This window comes from Saccopteryx bilineata, chromosome 5 (assembly GCF_036850765.1).
Source record: "Saccopteryx bilineata isolate mSacBil1 chromosome 5, mSacBil1_pri_phased_curated, whole genome shotgun sequence".
NCBI lineage: Eukaryota > Metazoa > Chordata > Mammalia > Chiroptera > Emballonuridae > Saccopteryx > Saccopteryx bilineata.
The window spans coordinates 29,697,166-29,715,596 of record NC_089494.1 but is presented as its reverse complement, the minus strand read 5'-3'; the positions used below and the strand labels follow the sequence as shown (position 1 = coordinate 29,715,596).

Sequence of the window (18,431 nt, the reverse complement as noted above, 5' to 3'; positions counted from 1 at the left end):
AGTATATCTAAGTATTACCTGCTCTTACTGATACCCCTACATTTGTTCTTCCTTTAGTCCATTGCTGACAGTTACCAAACCCATCCAGCTGGGCATCATTCCACACACATCCTTCCCATTATAACTCGGTCAGTCCTATCGGACCCACCTCTTTAGCATCCTTAGGTCACTCCCTTTTCTCCATTCTTTGAATATCCCCTATTTAGGCCTTTATTATCTCTGACTCACACTTGACTGGAACTCCACACTATGGCAAATATAATCTCTCTAACCTATAAATATGTCCAATCAGTTCTCATGTTACACTTCTCAAAGGTTTCACTGTCACCGAAAGGTAAAATCAAGTCCCTTGGCATGGAATATGAGCTCCTTTAAAACCCGCCCTATGAGGCCCTGGCCGGTTGGCTCAGTGGTAGAGTGTCAGCCTGGCGTGCAGGAGTCCCGGGTTCGATTCCTGGCCAGGACACACAGGAGAAGTGCCCATCTGCTTCTCCACCCCTCCCCCTCTCCTTCCTCTCTGTCTCTCTCTTCCCCTCCCGCAGCCAAAGCTCCATTGGAGCAAAATTGGTCCGGGCGCTGAGGATGGCTCTGTGGCCTCTGCCTCAGGCGCTAGAATGGCTCTGATTGCGGCAGAGCAACACCCCAGAATGGGCAGAGCGTTGCCCCCTGGTGGGCATGCCGGGTGGATCCCGGTCGGGCACATGCAGGAGTCTGTCTGACTGCCTCCTCATTTCCAACTTTGGAAAAATACAAAAAAAAAAAAAAAAAAAAACGACCTGCCCTATGTCTGTATCTCCAGAGCTTGGACTCTTGGGGCAGAAAAACCTACTCTTTATATTAAATATTCCATGTACTAGCTGTATCACCTTAACCATCTATTCAGTTTTCTTATCTGCAAAATTGGTCAACCATTGCAGTTTTTTGGAGGATTCAATGGACTATCAAAAAAAAAAATTATTCCTGTCCTTGACACTAGATAAGTGCCAAGTAAATGTTAAATTGTGATAATCAAAGATAAACTAAATAAATAGAGAAATAGTCCCTGTCCTTGGATAGGAAGACTCATTATTGTCAAGATGTCAGTTAGTTCCAACTTGTTCTGCAGATTCAATGCAATCCCAATCAAAATCCCAGCAAGTTATTTTGTGAATCTTGACAAACTAACTCTAAAGGTTAAATGGAGAGGAAAAAGACCCAAAATAGCCAACACAGTATTGATAGAGAAGAACCACATTGAAAGACTGAACTACCCATCTCGAGACTTACTGTCAAGCTACATTAACCAAGACAGTGTGATATTGGTAAAGGATAGACAAAAAGATCAATGAAACAGAATAGAGAATGCAAAAACAGACCCACATAAATACAAGGAACTGATCTTTGACAAGGGAGCAAAAACCATATAATAGAGCAAGGATAGTCTTTTCAACAAATGCTGGAACCAGCTCAGTTCCAGCACCTGAACAACTAACTGAATAGCCACATGCAAAAAAAAAAAAAAAAAAACTACACACAAACCTATGCTCTCCACAAAAATAACTCAAACTGTATCACAGCTCTCAATGTAACATGCAAAATTATAAAATTTCTAGAATATAACATCGATAACAGAATCTAAATGACCTTGGGCTCGGCAATGACTTTTTAGATATGATACCAAAGTTATAATCTATGAAAGGAAGCATTAAAACCTGGCCTTCATTAAAGTAAAAAATTTGTGCTCTACAAAAGATACTGTCAAGAGAATGAAAAGGCAAGCCACAAACTGATAGAAAATATTTGCGAAAGACATATTTGATAAGGACTGTTATCTAAAATATATAAAGAACTCTTAAAACCCCACAGTAAGAAAACAAACAACCCAATTAAAATATGGGCCAAAGACCTTAATGAACACTTACTAAAGACTTTAATGAACACCCACTTTTTTACCATCAGATGGTAAATATGCATATGAAAAGGTATTCTACATCATTTGTTATCAAGGAAGTGAAAATTAAAACAACAAGATATCACTACATATCTATTAGAATAGCCAAAATCTGGAACAATAACAACAAATGCTGGTAAAGAGGTGGAACCATAAGAACTCTCTTTTGTTGCCAGTGGGAATGCAAAATGGTATACATCTACTTTGGAAGATTGTTTGTGGGTTTCTCCCCAGACTAAACATACTTTTACCATATGACACAGCAATCATGCTTCTTGGTCTCTACCTGAAGGAGTTGAAAACTGATGTGCACACAAAAACCTGTGCACGGATCTTTACAGCAACTTTATTCATTATCTCCAAAACCTGGAAGCCACTAAGATGTCCTTCAGGAAGCGAACGGATAAATAGTGGTATGTCCAGGTAGTAGAATATTACTTGGCACTGAAAAAAATGAGCTATCAAGGCATGAAAAAACATAGAAGAAATTTAACTGCACATCACAAAGTAAAAGGAGCCAGTAGCAAAAGACTACATACTGTATGATTCTAACTACATGATGTTCTGGAAAAATAAGAACCATGGAGACAATAAAAAAGAGCAGTATTCGTTAGAGACTTGGGATGGGGAGGAGGATGAAAAGTGTAGCGTAGAGGATTTTTAGGGCAGTGAAAATATTCCGTGTGATACTATAATGGTGGATAGATGTAATACATTTGTCCGACCTGTAGAGTGTACCACACCAAAAGTGAACCTTAATGTAAACTATGGATCTGGGGTGACAATGATGTGTCAGCGCAGGTTCATCGCACTGACGCATGTACCACTCTGGTGGGGGCGGAGATGATGAGGGATACCGTGTAGGAGCGGAGGCAGGCGGCAGATGGGAATTCTCTGCACCTTCCTTTCAATTTTGCTGTGAACAGAAATAGAATAAAGTCATTTTAAATTAAAAACAAAAGCATTCGGTGGTGACAATAATGGTTATAGTCGTAGTGTTAGCACTAATGGAATTGCTGACTGTTCCTTTTGTCCTACCCTCAAGCCTCTATTTCTTCCTTAACCAACATCTTGACCTTCCCAGAAAACACAGTGCTTTTTTTTTTGCCTCCATGTTGTTTCACTTTTGTTCCCGCTACTTAACAATGCTGTTTCTTGCTACTCCTATACTGATCTGCCCCTAAAAACTTCTCCTCATTCATATTCAAGTTTTAGAGGAGACTTCAACACCCATAGGAAGCTGTCTTCAACTCTCCCAGGTGGACTTTGGTATCTGATCCTTCAGACTCCCGCTGCCTCCTCCCCCAGACTGACACCCTAGCAGTGATCTCATTGTACCATAATTGTTTTCAGACCTCTATTCAGTATTCAAAGCAACGAAGAAATCCAGTCCCTGTTCCTTCCAATGAATAGACTGCCTGGCATGGCATTAGGATGCAGTAGGTGCTCAGTAGTCACTAATTGAACAATTGCCTTAAAGATGCTATAATATGCATAGAGAAGCACATTATTATATACACAAGTGGTGATGAACAGAGTAATTTTTTAAAGGATTTTTATTTATTAAATTTTTAAAGAGAAAGGAGCAAGAAAAGCTGCAGGGGGTGGGGGCGGAAGGAGCGGAAAGCATCAGCTCGTAGTTACTTCCCCTACGTGCCCTGACCAGGCAAGCCCAGGGTTTCGAACTAGTGACCTCAGCATTCCAGATCCACGCTTTATGCACTGAGCCACCACAGGTCAGGCAGAACAGAATATGTTTTGGTGGAAAAAAAAATGTCATCCACATGTTGAAGCCTGACCTATGGCTCTGCTACTTTCATGATAGTTTTTCCCTAACATTTTCAGATGTTATCTGTCGTACTGTGAGTAATGTACTGAGAGGCTCTGGATCACACCAGAGTCCAACAGCATCCTTGAGTTATTTCATTTTGGATGCTTGTTTTCCCAACAAGACCGAAAGTTCCTTAAGAATACAGATCGCCCTATACTTCATCGAATCTAGGAAGCTAGTAGCTCAGCAGAACACCAACTGGCATGTGGGTGATGCCCCCCAGAGACACCAGAGGGTTGACTGCCATCATTGGGTGAGGCCAGTTCTAGATATCCAGGCTGAAAGCTTCAACATGGAGTTTCGTGGTCCCAAGAAAAAGATTGGTTGTTAATGTATACAGCTGCTTTTCTTGCTCTCTTCTCTCTAAAAAATATCAATCAATAAAAATATTTTTAAAAATTAGCCATGCTAAGGATGTATAAGGGTAAGTTTTTCCAGAAACCACAGTGAATTTAACATTATTTTCATAGTTATGTGCATTCTTCCTGCATTTAAAAAAAAAAAAAAAAAAAGGTTGAGCCTTGGACGGATAGCTTGGTTGGTTAGAGCATTGTCCCAAATCATAGAGGCTGCATGCTCGATCCTCAGTCAGGGAACATACAGGAACAGATCAGGATTCCTGTCTCTGTCTCTCTCTCTCTTCACTCTAAAATTAATAAAATAAGCATTTTTTCAAAGGTTGGAAGTAAATAAAATGTAGATGGGAGTTGCTGATGACAACACTACTATCCTTCATGTCATTTTCTGCACCATTCATTTATCCTGTCTGTCTGACACCATCCTTACCTCTAGCCTTTGTTAGAAAAGTCAGTATTTAACCCTCTCTCTGTAGCTGCTTGTAAGTTTGTATGTGCAATCCTCATCCTACCCAGGAAGCTCACTGTGCACTGTCCTCTCAGATCACTCCAGCTACCCTTGTTCCAGGGGTTGGTGAAATAGGATGTTTTATAGAGTCCACTCTGACGGGCCTCCTGTAACAAAGCAACACCAGGAATAGTATCTCTTTAGTCTAAATGAGTGGGTACACTTGCATTGCAACACCTCAGCGACAAACCCACACATTCTGCCCAAGCTGAAATGGTGGTTTTCTAGAGAACTAGGACTTTGAGCAGGAAGAGAATGACTTCCAGGTTGAGTACTACCTTGAACAAATGTTCCTACTGACTTTGACACTCTTACTTCCTGTGTTTCCCGGAAAATACTCCCTTCCTGCAAAATAACAGTCAAAAGTTTTCTAGTTACCCCTTTCCTGCCCATTATGTGAGGGCTACCCCAGCACAAGAGTGAGCACATGAGTGATCAACTGAGCCACGTAAACAGGTGATGAATCAGTCAAGTACTTTTAAATACCTGTAAGTGTTCATTCTACTTTTAGTTAATCGATAGATACAGAAGGACTATATATAAAGTCCTTCTTTATATATAGATTCATGGAACTAACACACTTTATTGAGAAACTACTGGGACAGTCACTGCCCTTCAGAATTTCAGAGGCTGATAGAAGAGACCCAAGAAGAGAGGAACATAGGAAAGAGGGGGTGGGGAATGAAGACCAGCACTACACAGAAAATAGTTAATCACTTCTCTTTAGTTGTTCGTAAGTGAGGGAACTAAATGGAGTTTGGGCGAGGAAGGGCTTTGTGGAAACTATGGAGTAGACGTTGGCTCTCCCTAACACCTGCTAGTAAAGAAAGGTTTCACTGAAAGGTGCTTTTAAAAATACAGTCCTTGTAACAGCCAATAAGAGCCTAAGGAGATATGATGACTCAGTGTAATATGAGATCCTGGAACAGAAAAGGACATGAGGTAAAAATCTGAATAAGCTATGGGCTGTAGTTAACAATTCTGTATCCATATTGAGTCATCAATTGTAAGACATGTATGGTATTAATGTGAGATGTTAGTAATAGGGAAACTGGGTATATGGGAACTCTCTGTACTACTCAATTTTTCTATAAGTCTAAAGCTGTTATAAAAATTAAAGCCTACTTTTTTTGAAGGGTTCTTACAGCCTACAGATTATCCCTGGCATGGTGACAGGAAGGAGTCAGTTTGACAATGACCCTTATTTAAAAGAAATGACATTGTTGTTTGTTAAATGCCGTGTTTGTGGCTTGATCGTCAATTCGTGTAGTGATACTGAGTTCTTGCTTGCTTTCCCATGGTTGATTTTTGGCAGGCAACAGCAGCATTTGTGCACTGATTATAATTTTGAGCTGCATTGTCAGTAACCAGGGTGTATCATAGATCTCCATCTCTAATTACTTTTCTCTCCACAGGTGTCTGGAAAGGGTCCAGATGGGAATGCACACAACCTGCGCTTTGAGGGGATGGAGAGGCAGTACGCATCCTTACCCAGGTAGTTCACTGAGGGGTTCTCCCATCACCAGCTCCCCCACAAATAGAGTCTTTATTGAAATCTGCATGAGATAGAAATCTGGCTTTGTAATAGGGAATATGTTATAATGTTGCCTCGCTGCCGTCTGCTGCAACCCTAGTGCCATCTTCACAACTGTGCTAATAATTGAAACACTTGTGGGTTATTTTTTAAGGGAAGAAAATACTATATCATTGCAATTGAACATGTCAGCCAGAATATTGGATACTGAATGGAAATCCTAAGCCATCGCTATAAAAATGGTATTGAACATCCCGCACCAAGCTTAGAGACAATAAAATAGTAAATCCTCTCTCCTACGAGGTACTCACAAGAAAGGGCAAGCCAACCTTCACGTTGGAGCTCCATGTGCGTGTTAAAATGCAGGAGAGAAATGTGAACGTGGGAAGGTGTCCTTTGCTTGATTCAGAATCTGACCGCATTCTTAGGCAATAAGCAAACATTTATGAGAGGCAAGGGGGCCTGTGCGGGAATGGAAGAACTGCGTGGGAAAAGTTCGCTTGGCGATTCTGGCCTAACGCGATCTACTGATTCTGTAACTAGACACCCCTGAAATGAGACACAGTTCTCAAAGGTCGGTGCTCTTATCTGGGAGATGAAGAATCATTTTAGCCTATCAGTAGCACATGACAAAGAGGAAACCTTTCCAAACTTAACATGCAGTGCAGCTACTATGGGAGTTAAATAAGTTGAGAGTGTGAGAATTAGTGAGTTTCGGGGGGGGGAGGGGACAAAGAAAAGTCAGTGACAGCCAGAAAACTGAAATGTTACAAAACATGTCCTTTAAAAAAAAGGAGAGGAGGACCTTAAGTTGTACTTACCATCAAAGCTGAGTTGGGAAATTGCTACCTCAGAACTAGAGTTACTATTTTGTTGCATGTTGTTTCTACTTCTGTGTGTAAATTCACGACAAATTATAACAAAAATAACATCCTGAAAAGTATAATAGGTATTGCCTAACCGACCATCTGCTCTTACACATAGTATGTTGATTGTCAAACGTAATAAAACCTCAAGTCTAGCAGAGAACCAGTTTTTAACACGGATTGGGCAGGATACCCAAAGTAAAGCATTTTAAAGACTTCTGTACCACTATATTTTATTTATTCCCTGTTTTATTTTTTTTATATTTTGTCTCACAGTTTTTTTTCCCATCCTTGATTTCCTTCCTCTCCCCATTTTTTCCCTAGCCTAGTATTTTGGTTTTCATTTTAGGAGAATGGAAGTTGTCTCCAAAATTTGTTTTAAATATAAATTTTCTGGCTTTCACTGTTGAAGTATATGGAAATTGTGGTTAAGGCAGATGGAAAGTAGTATGTGAGAGAGGAAAAAAAAAAAGAAGAAAAACTGGAAACAGTTTAGTGTCTTCCTGGCCAACCTAAATGTAGACTGAGGAAATGGATTTTTTGGTGCAAATCAGCACCACAGAAATAACATGTAAAATCCTATCAGTTTCAGTCATTCATTCATTCATTCCCCATATATCTATTGCTCATCTAGTCTGTATCAGGCCCTAAGAATATGGAGACTGGGGACACGGTAAGTCCATCATTAGGACCCTACAGTACAGGATAGGAGGCAGCAAATCAGCCTTTTCTGACAGTGCTACAAATGCTTAGATTCGTCATTATTCACATAGAGCCCTCTGAATTTGCAACTTCTATTTCTTTTTACTAATAAGCCCTGAAATACTCAATCATGGCTGAATCTAAACAAGTCTGTTTTAGGATTAAATACTGCGGAGGTGTTTTCTGACAAAGGCAATATATTTATGCTGTTTGTGGCCATCTAGCAGTCATCACAATGTATGAATTGATAAAAATCCTGCCAGCCCCAAGAACATAGCTGTAGCTGAACAGAAACATCTTAGGCAGAAAACAAATGTGACAAACAGTCCACTCACTCACACACACGAGGGTAGCAGTGATTAGCTGCCTGGGCAAAGTGACCTTTGTGGCTACCTGGCAACCACATTGCCATAATGGAGAATAAATAAGGCTCAGGCAAATGCAAGACCCCTGGCACTGGCTTTTAAATGGGGAGGAGGAGCTCAAACTCAAGTTTCCATCTCAACATCTAAAAGGAAGATGCAGAGTACTCTCAACAGTGTGCCCCAGTCCTTGGAAGGGGGGGGGGCTCTATATTTACCCAAGCTGCAGAATGCAGAGGCCGTGGGAACCCTGCCAGCCTCCGACACAGCACGCAGACTCCGCGCTGGATGCTGCGACATTTACCTGGTATTGACGGAGGAGGCGCTCAAAGGGCTGACTGAGAAAGTTGGGAAAAGTAACAAACCCCAGCTGTGAAGCACTTCTCAGTTCCCTGAGATAACTTGCAACACAGGCAAGAACAACTGGATATATGAACAGTCAAGGACAAACGGTTCAAACTTCCTCTCATACCCCCTCCCCTCCCGAAGACACAAAAGTCACGTAGGTCTGCAAACAAAGAAGTCAAAGAAATCAGGCACTTGTCACGGGAAAGCTAAAGCTGTAAAGGTATGTAAGATGTAAGAAATCTAACTCCGGGGAGCTCGGGATTTTGGTGCTACTATTCTCACGTGCTTCGCTGGCCGCTAATACATTCGTCTTCCTTCATTAATTAAGTTGTCTGAGTGTCTTATCCTCCGTCGGGGTTGCTTCCTGCAACAGTGTTCTAGTCTTCCAGGCCCTGGAGAGTCTTCCGTCCTTCTAAGTCCATCACACCAGCCCCACTGCCCTCTCCCTTCTGCCAAGAGCTTGGGACAGCACATCTCCTTAAGGCACAGGATCCCCTCTGGGTCACAGCAGCAGGAAGCTTGAAAATATTTATGGAGCTACACTTTGAAATAAAAGTGGGAATCATTCTATCTATAGGAAGTCAGTGGCCAATATTATAGGGGACTTAATATGCTACTGACTGACTGACTGATTTGGTCGCTGTGTTGTTTGTGGAGGGTTTTCACAGGAGATTTTAAGATAGATTCCCTAATGTTGATTTATATGCCAACTCTGGAGCCGTGGACACAGAGGGAAAATGCATCCCAGTGGGCATGAAGTTGGTGGATAGCCCGGGTCAAGGGGCACCCTGCTAGGTTCCCCTGGAACTCTGTCATCTTTAAAGCGGGCCCTTGCAGCCGCTGCCAGGCTAAATGACACTTCAGAACATAAAGCCAGAGCCCGAGCCAGTCCAGGAAAAAGACAATTCCTAGCACTTAGTAGTTATGAGGCTGCCTGAGGCTAAGGGCTAAGCGATGTTAAGTGTTATTGTTAAGCAATGTGAAATCTTCTGCCTCTGAAGAAAAATGACTTGATTTCTTTTCTCCTGGGGGTGTTGTTGGGAAAGCAGAGCATGGTTGTAATACAAGCTCATTAGCAAACACCAGGCTTTCACCAGGGCCTGTATTCTACCATCCCATCCAGCCCCAGTTTTCTCTGATAGTAAACAGATCGAAAGAAGTATTCCCTTCCCCTGGCCTGACACAGATTATTACTCCCCCTGGTGAGCAGGGAAGGGGCTGTTTCCTAGGCCGCTGTGAGAAGCAGATGTCAGCGTATGTATTTTTGCAAACAGCTTCTTGTTCAGCACAGCCTCCCAGGCCTTTCCATTCTCCCCGGCCCCATTCTGACTGTCCAGGCTTCCTCGCGGCCAGTCCCTTCGCAAGCGAACTCTTCTCTCCTGGCTCAGGCCTCTGTCATTCCCACCTGGCCCATCCCTGGCCCCATGGGAGCCCATTCTCCCTCCTCTGCAGCTGGCTCAGCGCATCAGCACATGACCCGGCCCTTCCGGGCTCATCATCAGGCGTTGAGTCCTAAGGAGTGAGCAAAAAGGCTCCGCATCTCTTCTGCGCTCCTCCGTACGTGGGTGACGAAAGATTGCTGGAGAAACTCATAAAACTGCGTTCGTGGGTTCTGCTATAGAACTCACATCCTCCAGCCCCAGCCGGCCTCCAGCCCCCGCCGCGCCCCTGCTGCTGTGCAGAGCCTGTTAGTCGTGCTGTCGGCTCCCCTGACTACCCCACTGTGGCCGTCCCAACCCTTCTCTCCTCCTGTTAAGTTCTGTGGAGATGACCAAAACCCCCAAATCCAGTCTCTAAAGACGACCTCACTTCCTTTTCTTTATGACCTTAAAATATTTAACATTAGCTCCTCAACAGATCGTCCCTACACCTCGGACTTGCTGTCAGCCATGTTGTCATTAGCACACACTTCCTGAGGGGAGATGAAGAGGGCCGGACTGTGAGTCAGGCCATAATCACAGCTCCAGCTATCTCTTCTCACCCGCATGACCTTGGGTCTGTGATCTAACTGCTTCGGGCTCAGTTTTTTCATCTATGAATTAGGGGCAATATTTGGGCCTCTGTTTAGTGCTGCTATGAGTATTACATACAATAATGAGGAGCCTGCCTGGCATATTTCAAGAACTTGTTTTAATGCTTTAGCTCTTCTTAATTGTATCTCTGGGGACGATGTGTTCTTTAATGAGTCAAACCCATACAACGGAGCTCATTCTTATGGGCTTCTCATGGGCCGTGGACCATCAACTACCCTCTCTGTGTACCTCTTTAATCCCCTTGACAATTGCTTTCCTCTCTCTTTCTACTACTGGAAATGCAGAGGCTCCGCCACACAGCTCACCGAGACTCCCACAGCATGCAGAAGGACAGAGCCAATAGCTTCATGGAGGTGTGCTGGGGATATAACCAAAGCCAAATGATTAGCCAACTTGGAGAAAGGACCAGCAGTCTTGTCAGGGACAAGAGGATGTAGCAAGCTGAGATGATCTAAATAAGCTGTGCTATGGACATGCTAACAGACAGCAGTTCTTATAGATGAAAGTTCATATGAGGGATGCAGGATGCTGACTCGGGTCTGGGCAAGAGGCTGTGGCACCTATCCAATAAGAGGTAGATTCAGGCCTAGAGTCTCCCCAGTGGTGGAGACCATGTCCAATGTGAGTAAGCCATGGAGGCTGAGCTTGCCGCCCTTGCTCCCAGGACAGATCAGGTGTGGGAACTGCACTCTAGTTACTGGTGGGAGGCAATCCTAAGATACTGCTGAGAGACGCCTGCTGCCTCAGGACCAGCCAGTGCTGAGCATGCGGCTGTGATGACTCATAGCCAAGCAGGGCTGAGGTGGCAGAATTCACCCCAGGAGCTTAACTCTAGTCCATCAAAGAAGACAAAGACCTCCTTCCTCCTTCAATTCCCACATATCCTACTTTAGGAAGAAGTGCCCCTATACACCTGTTGGCTCTATTTCCACACCACCCCCTGACACTCTAGCCTCTTGCCCCAGGCTTCAGACCACACCACTGATACTTCCGGTTCCAGCCTCCTCCAGCCCTTCCGGTTCCTGCCGCATCCAGCCCTTCCCTTTATGCAGACGCTCTCTGAGCAGCCTCCTTCGTTCCAGCGGCTTCAGTTCTCATCACCATGGTGATGATTTCAAAATGACCCTGGCTAACCTTCTCTCTTTACCTCCAAGGTACTTCGGAGTCCCCATGCCAAAAGCCAAGCCTTCCTTAGCTCCTCTTCCTTTTAACTTCTGTACTATTTGTTTGGCACCATTCCCGTGCCACTGAAAATACCCTGAATTAGATTATGAGTTGTTGCTGTCCCTTTCCACCCTCATGGGATTATAAATCCCTTGAAATAAGAGTTGGGTTTTATACCCATCATTGTTTACACCCATCACCAGGACCTAATGCAGGACCATGGACATAATAGGTTTGTAATATATTGGAAACGAGATGAGAATAGATTTGTTTTTATATAAGTAAGTTATGGGAAAGAATTCCTCCCAAGCTTTCTTGACTATTTCAGGGTACTGCTTTCCAATATAAGTATTGATTTTTCATGGGAACATCTTTTTTCCCTAAAATCAATAAGTCTAGTGAGCACTTACTATGTACTAGGCACTGTTCTAAATGCTTTGTATCTGCTGACTTACTTAATGTGCACAGCAACACCTATTGACTCAATAGCAACCCTATTATTATCCCCATTGCATAGATAAGGACACAGGAATAGAGGGAGTAAGTAAAATTGCCCATTTCACAGCTAGAAGTGGCAGAGCTAGGATTTGAACCCAGGCAGTCTGGCTGCAGGTTTATACATTTAACCACTAAAACTAGTATTATCCAGCTCAGAGTCAGGTCCAAACTCAGCAATTATCACACTCCTTTGTATTATTGGCTCCCTGTCTGTCTTTCTCACTAAACTGTAAGTGCTTTTGAGCACAGGGACTGTGTCTTATTCATCTTTGTATATGACACAGAACATTACTAATATACAGGTTAGGTAATGCCTTTCAACCGTCTCCGTAATGCTGTCATAAAATCAATTCTTTTCCCGTTCCCTTGAGCCCTTCTCCTGAAATATGAACAGTTTAATGTGTAATTGCTAGATGAACATTAAGCAATATACTTTACCTACCAAAAAGAGAATCCTGTTTTGTTAGAACATTCCTGAGAGTTGAAAAGGCAGTATCTGCAAATTGGTGCTTGGGTTCTTTAAGATTAAGAATAATCTCTATCCAGGAGAAACGAAGTGATGATAAATTTTCTGGTAGAAAGCTTCAAGAGCTCTCCCGGGGTGAGGGACGCTCTTTCCGAGACGGAGGTGAGACAGAGGCCTGCTCTGCCTGTGTGCGGCTTCCTTCCCGTCCAGCTGTCGCTCTCACCCACATTCTGTAAGTTACTTGAGTGGGTGAAACCAAACCGTCTCCCTGAACCTCTCAAGCAGCTTTAACTTGGCTGTGTAATGAGAAGCAGCATCCTAAAACTGAGTTCTGGTAGAAAGAGCAACTTGGGAAGGAGCAAACAGCTTATGCTTGCTGCCTAAGAACCTAAAATACACTTGCTTTCTAAGTGTGTTCCCAGTGTTTTGGTATTGGGTGGGATTGTGTTCAGATCAGAAGAACACGCAATAGGAACACACTTCTGCTGTAACATTTCCTTTGATTCATTTTGTCAGTTTCAGCTTTCTTTCCTACATATGCCTTTGCCCATCCCAGGGAAGCATGACTCCAGTCACAAGCGTGCAGCTGACTTGGAAGTTGACAACCTGCGCTGCGCCTGCTACTTGTGTCAGCCCTGAGAGCATTCTGTCTGGGCATCCTCTCCGTCCCTGATTGCCATTAACCTCACTGCTTACAGACACTTGCCCTCCCTGGTTCCCCTCGTTCTTTTCTCCCGGTAGCCTCTGCTCTGCTCACAATTTTCCATTGCCAACCTTGCATTGTTTTATGACACTTGCTAAGCAGGTGGCAGTGATATTCGAGTTTTACAAAGATATCCACCAAGGCCACAGTACTGGTCTTTGCTGAAGCTAATCTAGACAGTGATAAAAACAAGTCCAGTGAAAACTTGAGCAGTCAGCACACTGGGTGTGTGTGTGTGTGTGTGTGTGTGTGTGTGTGTGTGTGTGTGTGTGTCTGGTGTGGGTGGGGGTTTTCCATCTGGGCCTGTAGAAGTTGATGAAGTCCCCACACTGCCTAATTGAGTAGAAGGCCAGTGAGTCAAATGAGATGCTTCATTGGGAATATATGAACTGCTCTCTGCAGTTGTGGCAGCCGGCCGAACGGTTCAACCTGAATTTGAGGTCATTTCAGCTAAAAGTAGTCCCCGTCCACATGTCTCTAGACAGGGGCCCGTCACACATTATCTGATATGGGGAATCATGGCCAGTCTCTCTGACACCTTCCTGGTGGCACAACTTTATCTAAGCTGCCCTTCTTGCTGTGAAAGGCCACCTTTCAGAGCCCGTGGCTGTGGCGGCTGCTCTGACTTCGCAGGAATGCTGAGATGAGCTGAGAACGTGTCTAGATTGCATCACCTGCATATCCGCATTTGACAGAGTTTAACGCCTTTTACAGATCAATGAAGCTCTCCCCCTCCCCGCCCCCAGACTCAACTTCTCCCCCTTGCTCCCAGAATCCCTATGTTAGAAATCTAGTCTACTTCCCTGCCCAGTAGAGTCAACTCCTTATTTAACTGGCCTCTCTGCCACCACCTCACTCTTAATGCGGAGGACAAAATGATGAATTAGCAGTGACTTAATTCTTTGTAAGATTAGGATGTCTCCATTGTCAACTCAAACTTCCTGAAAAGCGCAAAAAGCCTTCGCATGGAATACTGCCTCAAGATGCCAAACAGCTGAGATCAGGGGGTTAATGCTACTGCCACATCATTTTTATGTCACTTAGTTCCTCTGATAAAACTCCATTGTAATAAAACTTTTCATCATTTCCTCATGGGCAATATATCCTTGATGCCAGTCAGACTATTTGATATGAATTATTCAATCGGAGGCCTCCACCATTATGAGTTTAGTTAGAATCTTAGTGATTTAAAACATGTTAAGACCCATTACAGTACTGATGTTCCCAAAATAGTTGTAACTGAACTTTGATGGACCACATTCATATATTACATTTCATAGTTCTTACTTGTTCCTCATTTTCCAGAGAAGATTCTAAACTATTACAGATTTGCTTGGTAAGCACTCTTTTCAGAGGAACAGTGTGTGCTTGCTATTTTAAGAGTGCCAGATCTGAGGGGTGAGTAAAGGGGTGGGGGAAGACATATTCGGTGGGACCCTTGAATCTATGTAAACACAAATTAAAATCATAAATTAAAAAAGAAAAAAAAAAGAGTGCCAAATCTGCCATTACCTTGAACTTGAAACCTGTTAAACTTGGTAAGCTGACTCCCATGTTTTCCCTCCTGCACATATTTAAGGAGTTTTAGCATTTATTTCCCACTTCTCCAACCAGAAGGAAAGGTTACTGTGCCTAGACAGCAGCTAGATTTTGAGTGTTGCTCTGCACCTAGGTGTTTCCTAGTGACTTCTCGATTCTGTCATCTGCTCCCTAAAGCGCATGCGCCAGGGTTATTGTGGCGGGTTTCCTGGCCGTGCTGAACTGTTTTGCAAAAGACAGCACGTTCGTGGCATTTCCTCCCTCTGTCCTCTGCATCTCTCCAGCCAGTCATGACCGTCCCTTGGCCCAAGTTCCTGAGTTTGCTGAACACAGGTTTTGTCCTAAGTCCAAACTACTGCAGGCAGAGAGACACTCGGAATAAACCAAGTGTATGAATTCATTAAAATATGTGGCTTGTATGTGTTTATGAAGCCTGTGCTTTATGATGATTTCAAATGACGTACATCACTAAAACATACAGGCATCTTGGATGAAAAGCAAGTACCTCCCCCAGTGCTCAAACACACGATATTATTCAATAGGAGTCATTAAGAGTAAAATCACTGGGTTTAGTTCCCATTTGTATGTACTGAAATCTGCATATAGATCATTTCAAAGGTGTCATGTTCACTCCTAAAGTAGCCAATTGTATTTGAAAAGAAAATCAAACTAAGAACCATTAAGGCAAAGGAAGTAAGAGTAATATTGTAAGTGTGTTGAGTGCCGACCATGGGCTAGGTATTTTACATGCATTGCCTCATCTTATCTTCACCATCTAACTGAGCATAGTCATTGTGAGTGCTGCTCGTTTCACAGAAGAAAAACAACCACCCTCAAGGTGACATCAGAATGAGAACTCAAACTCAGTTCTTTCTGGTTTCCATTTTATTTCGCTTCGCCATGCCGTGGACAGATGATTTAGGGAGGGGTAGGAATAAATCAGCTTTTTCTTGAGCAACATGAATCCATGGGAAGGAAGCTATCTTATTAAAAACTATGTTAAGCCCTGGCCGGTTGGCTCAGTGGTAGAGCATCAGCCTGGCGAGCAGGAGTCCCAGGTTCAATTCCCGGCCAGGGCACACAAGAGAAGCGCCCATCTGCTTCTCCACCCCTCCCCATCTCCTTCCTCTCTGTCTCTCTCTTCCCTTCCCGCAGCCAAAGCTCCATTGGAGCAAAGTTGGCCCGGGCGCTGAGGATGGCTCCATGGCCTCTTCCTCAGGCGCTAGAATGGCTCTGGTTGCAACAGAGCGACGCCCCAGATGGGCAGAGCATTGCCCCCTAGTGGGCATGCTGGGTGGATCCTGGTTGGGCACATGCGGGAGTCTGTCTGACTGCCTCCCCGTTTCCAACTTCAGAAAATACAAAAAAAAAAAAAAAAAAAAAAAAAAAAACTATGTTAAAACACATTCATGTTCATTATCTTTTCGGGCTCCAGAGAACATGAAAAATGTTGAAACCTAGAGGTGGTGAAAAGGTAATAAAATACGAGACAAATAGTAGGGAATTTAAGGGAAAAAAGAAAAATACTTGTGAAGTTTGCCATTTTTAGTCTTATATCACTATAAGTTTTTCCTAAGCAAAAACAATATGTCCACATTATTTTACAACAAGTATTCTGTTCCAATATGGAGCATAAAGAAGGGTGTCAAGGGCTCTGCCTAGGGCTTTGCAGGCACGATGGTAATATCCCCCCGAGTGCATACACCGGGTGCCCAGCCCTGAGACTGCACTCTGCACTGCCCATGGGACATGGGGGATAGGAAACAACACTTGCTGGGTATCTAATTATGCTCCAGTAACTCTGGTGGGTACTTTAAATATGTCACCTCATTTATTTCTATTAACAATCCTGAAATATTATTATCCTTATTTTATGGATGAAGAAACCGAGGCAGAGAGGTGTGGCCAACATTGCACACAGAATAACAAGGGGCTGCTTGAATTCAGTCCAGCCTGTACTACCTTGAAACCCTCTAGACTCTCCATGAATCAAGCGTCTTGCACTAGGTTGGCTGTAAACAGATAGAAGAGAAGTAGTCAACGACCATCCTGTATTGAGGCAGCTCTTGCTGTGCTGACCCCTCCCACCGCGACCACCACACATACACACCCAAACCACTGCAATATATAACTGCAGGACATTATAATGGAAAAACCTCTAACAGGCATTCAAAATTACTAAGAACCACACAGCTCTCCTTAGCATATATAAACACCCACTTCCTTCCAGCTGAAATATCTTTTAAATAGTCCTCTTTTTTAAAGACTGCCTCTTTGTTACACTAGAGTTTAAAATATATATATACCAGTTGGTTCCTCGCCAGCAATTTTTGTAGCCAGGAAAGTATTGTTGCCCCTTTCACCGTATGGTCCTGGTGAATCCTCAGGGGACGTGGCTGAGATGTGCATGCCAGAAAACTGCGGAGGGATGGCTTTTATTGACTGCTGCTTCAGGTCCAGAGAAGAGAGCTTTGGCAGTCAACTACTGTGGAGGTGCCACATGAGCCCATCTGTGCCCTGGATTTCATGTGACACGGGCCCCATGACCTCAGTCGTTGTGCCAGGAAACACCTTGGTCCAGCTCCATTATTTCTGACAAAGGCAAATATTTGTGGTACAAATGTGGGAAGGGGTGGGACAAAAAGAGCCGCATCCAGAATGTGTTCCTGCTTGTATTCCAAGTCTTCAATTAAGCCTTCACAGAAGTGGTTGGGGCTTGTCCCAGTGGAGGGTTGTCCCACTCCATAATCAGCAAGACTGACCCTTGTGGCTGGACATGGAATGACATGTTAAGTAGGTAGGAACCTGGCAATTCTCGTTGGCCACTCTCCACCAACAATACGCTCTGGGGCATCATTAGTACCCTTTAAACTAGGCCATTGCTTGAAAGTGAAGACAGGGTGTTGACTGTTTAGATAAGGTTTTTGCCACTAATTGCTTGCATGTAGCTGAGGCAAATGCACACCCATTTTCAGAAATGATTGTGTCTGACAGCCTGGTTTTTGCAGGGTACTGGATAAAGCTATAATTGTTACTTACGATGGAAAATAAGCATGTTGAGTTATTTTGAGAAGAAGTTTGCCACAATGAATTTTTTCGCCTAAAAGCAGTCCTATAAAATCAAGATTGGAATTTGTGCTTGGGTACTTTCTACTGATACTTTGATGTCTTTGATAATTTATACTAAATGGTCTGGACCCCTAGTCAGCAAACTGTGGCTCGCGAGCCACATGCGGCTCTTTGGCCCCTTGAGTGTGGCTCTTCCACCAAATACCATGTGCGGGCGCTAATTCGATAAGGAATGTACCTACCTATATAGTTTAAGTTAAAAAAATTTGGCTCTCAAAAGAAATTTCAATCATTGTACTGTTGATATTTGGCTCTGTTGACTAATGAGTTTGCCAACCATTGATCTAGACTGTGAAATACTCTTTTACAGTTTTTTCTAACATCAAAATCAGTTCCCTATATAAGACAGAGCTTCTAGCCAATTGTTGTTGTTGTTGTTTAGCAAGAGGGAGAGCAAGAGAGAGGAGAGAGATGAGAAACATCAACTCATAATTGTGGCACAACCGCAATTGTTCATTGATT

The 18,431-nt window shown here is 43.4% G+C and overlaps 1 protein-coding gene across 2 annotated transcripts in view; it reads left to right on the top strand.

Moving 5' to 3' along the window:
- PARD3B (par-3 family cell polarity regulator beta) overlaps positions 1-18,431 on the top strand; it is a 1,080,223-nt gene that overhangs the window by 1,018,433 nt on the left and 43,359 nt on the right. For both annotated transcript variants that reach the window (XM_066278755.1, XM_066278754.1), the window contains one exon: positions 6,041-6,120. In XM_066278755.1, the coding sequence (XP_066134852.1) occupies positions 6,041-6,120 (80 nt within the window). The remainder of the gene's footprint in view (positions 1-6,040; positions 6,121-18,431) is intronic.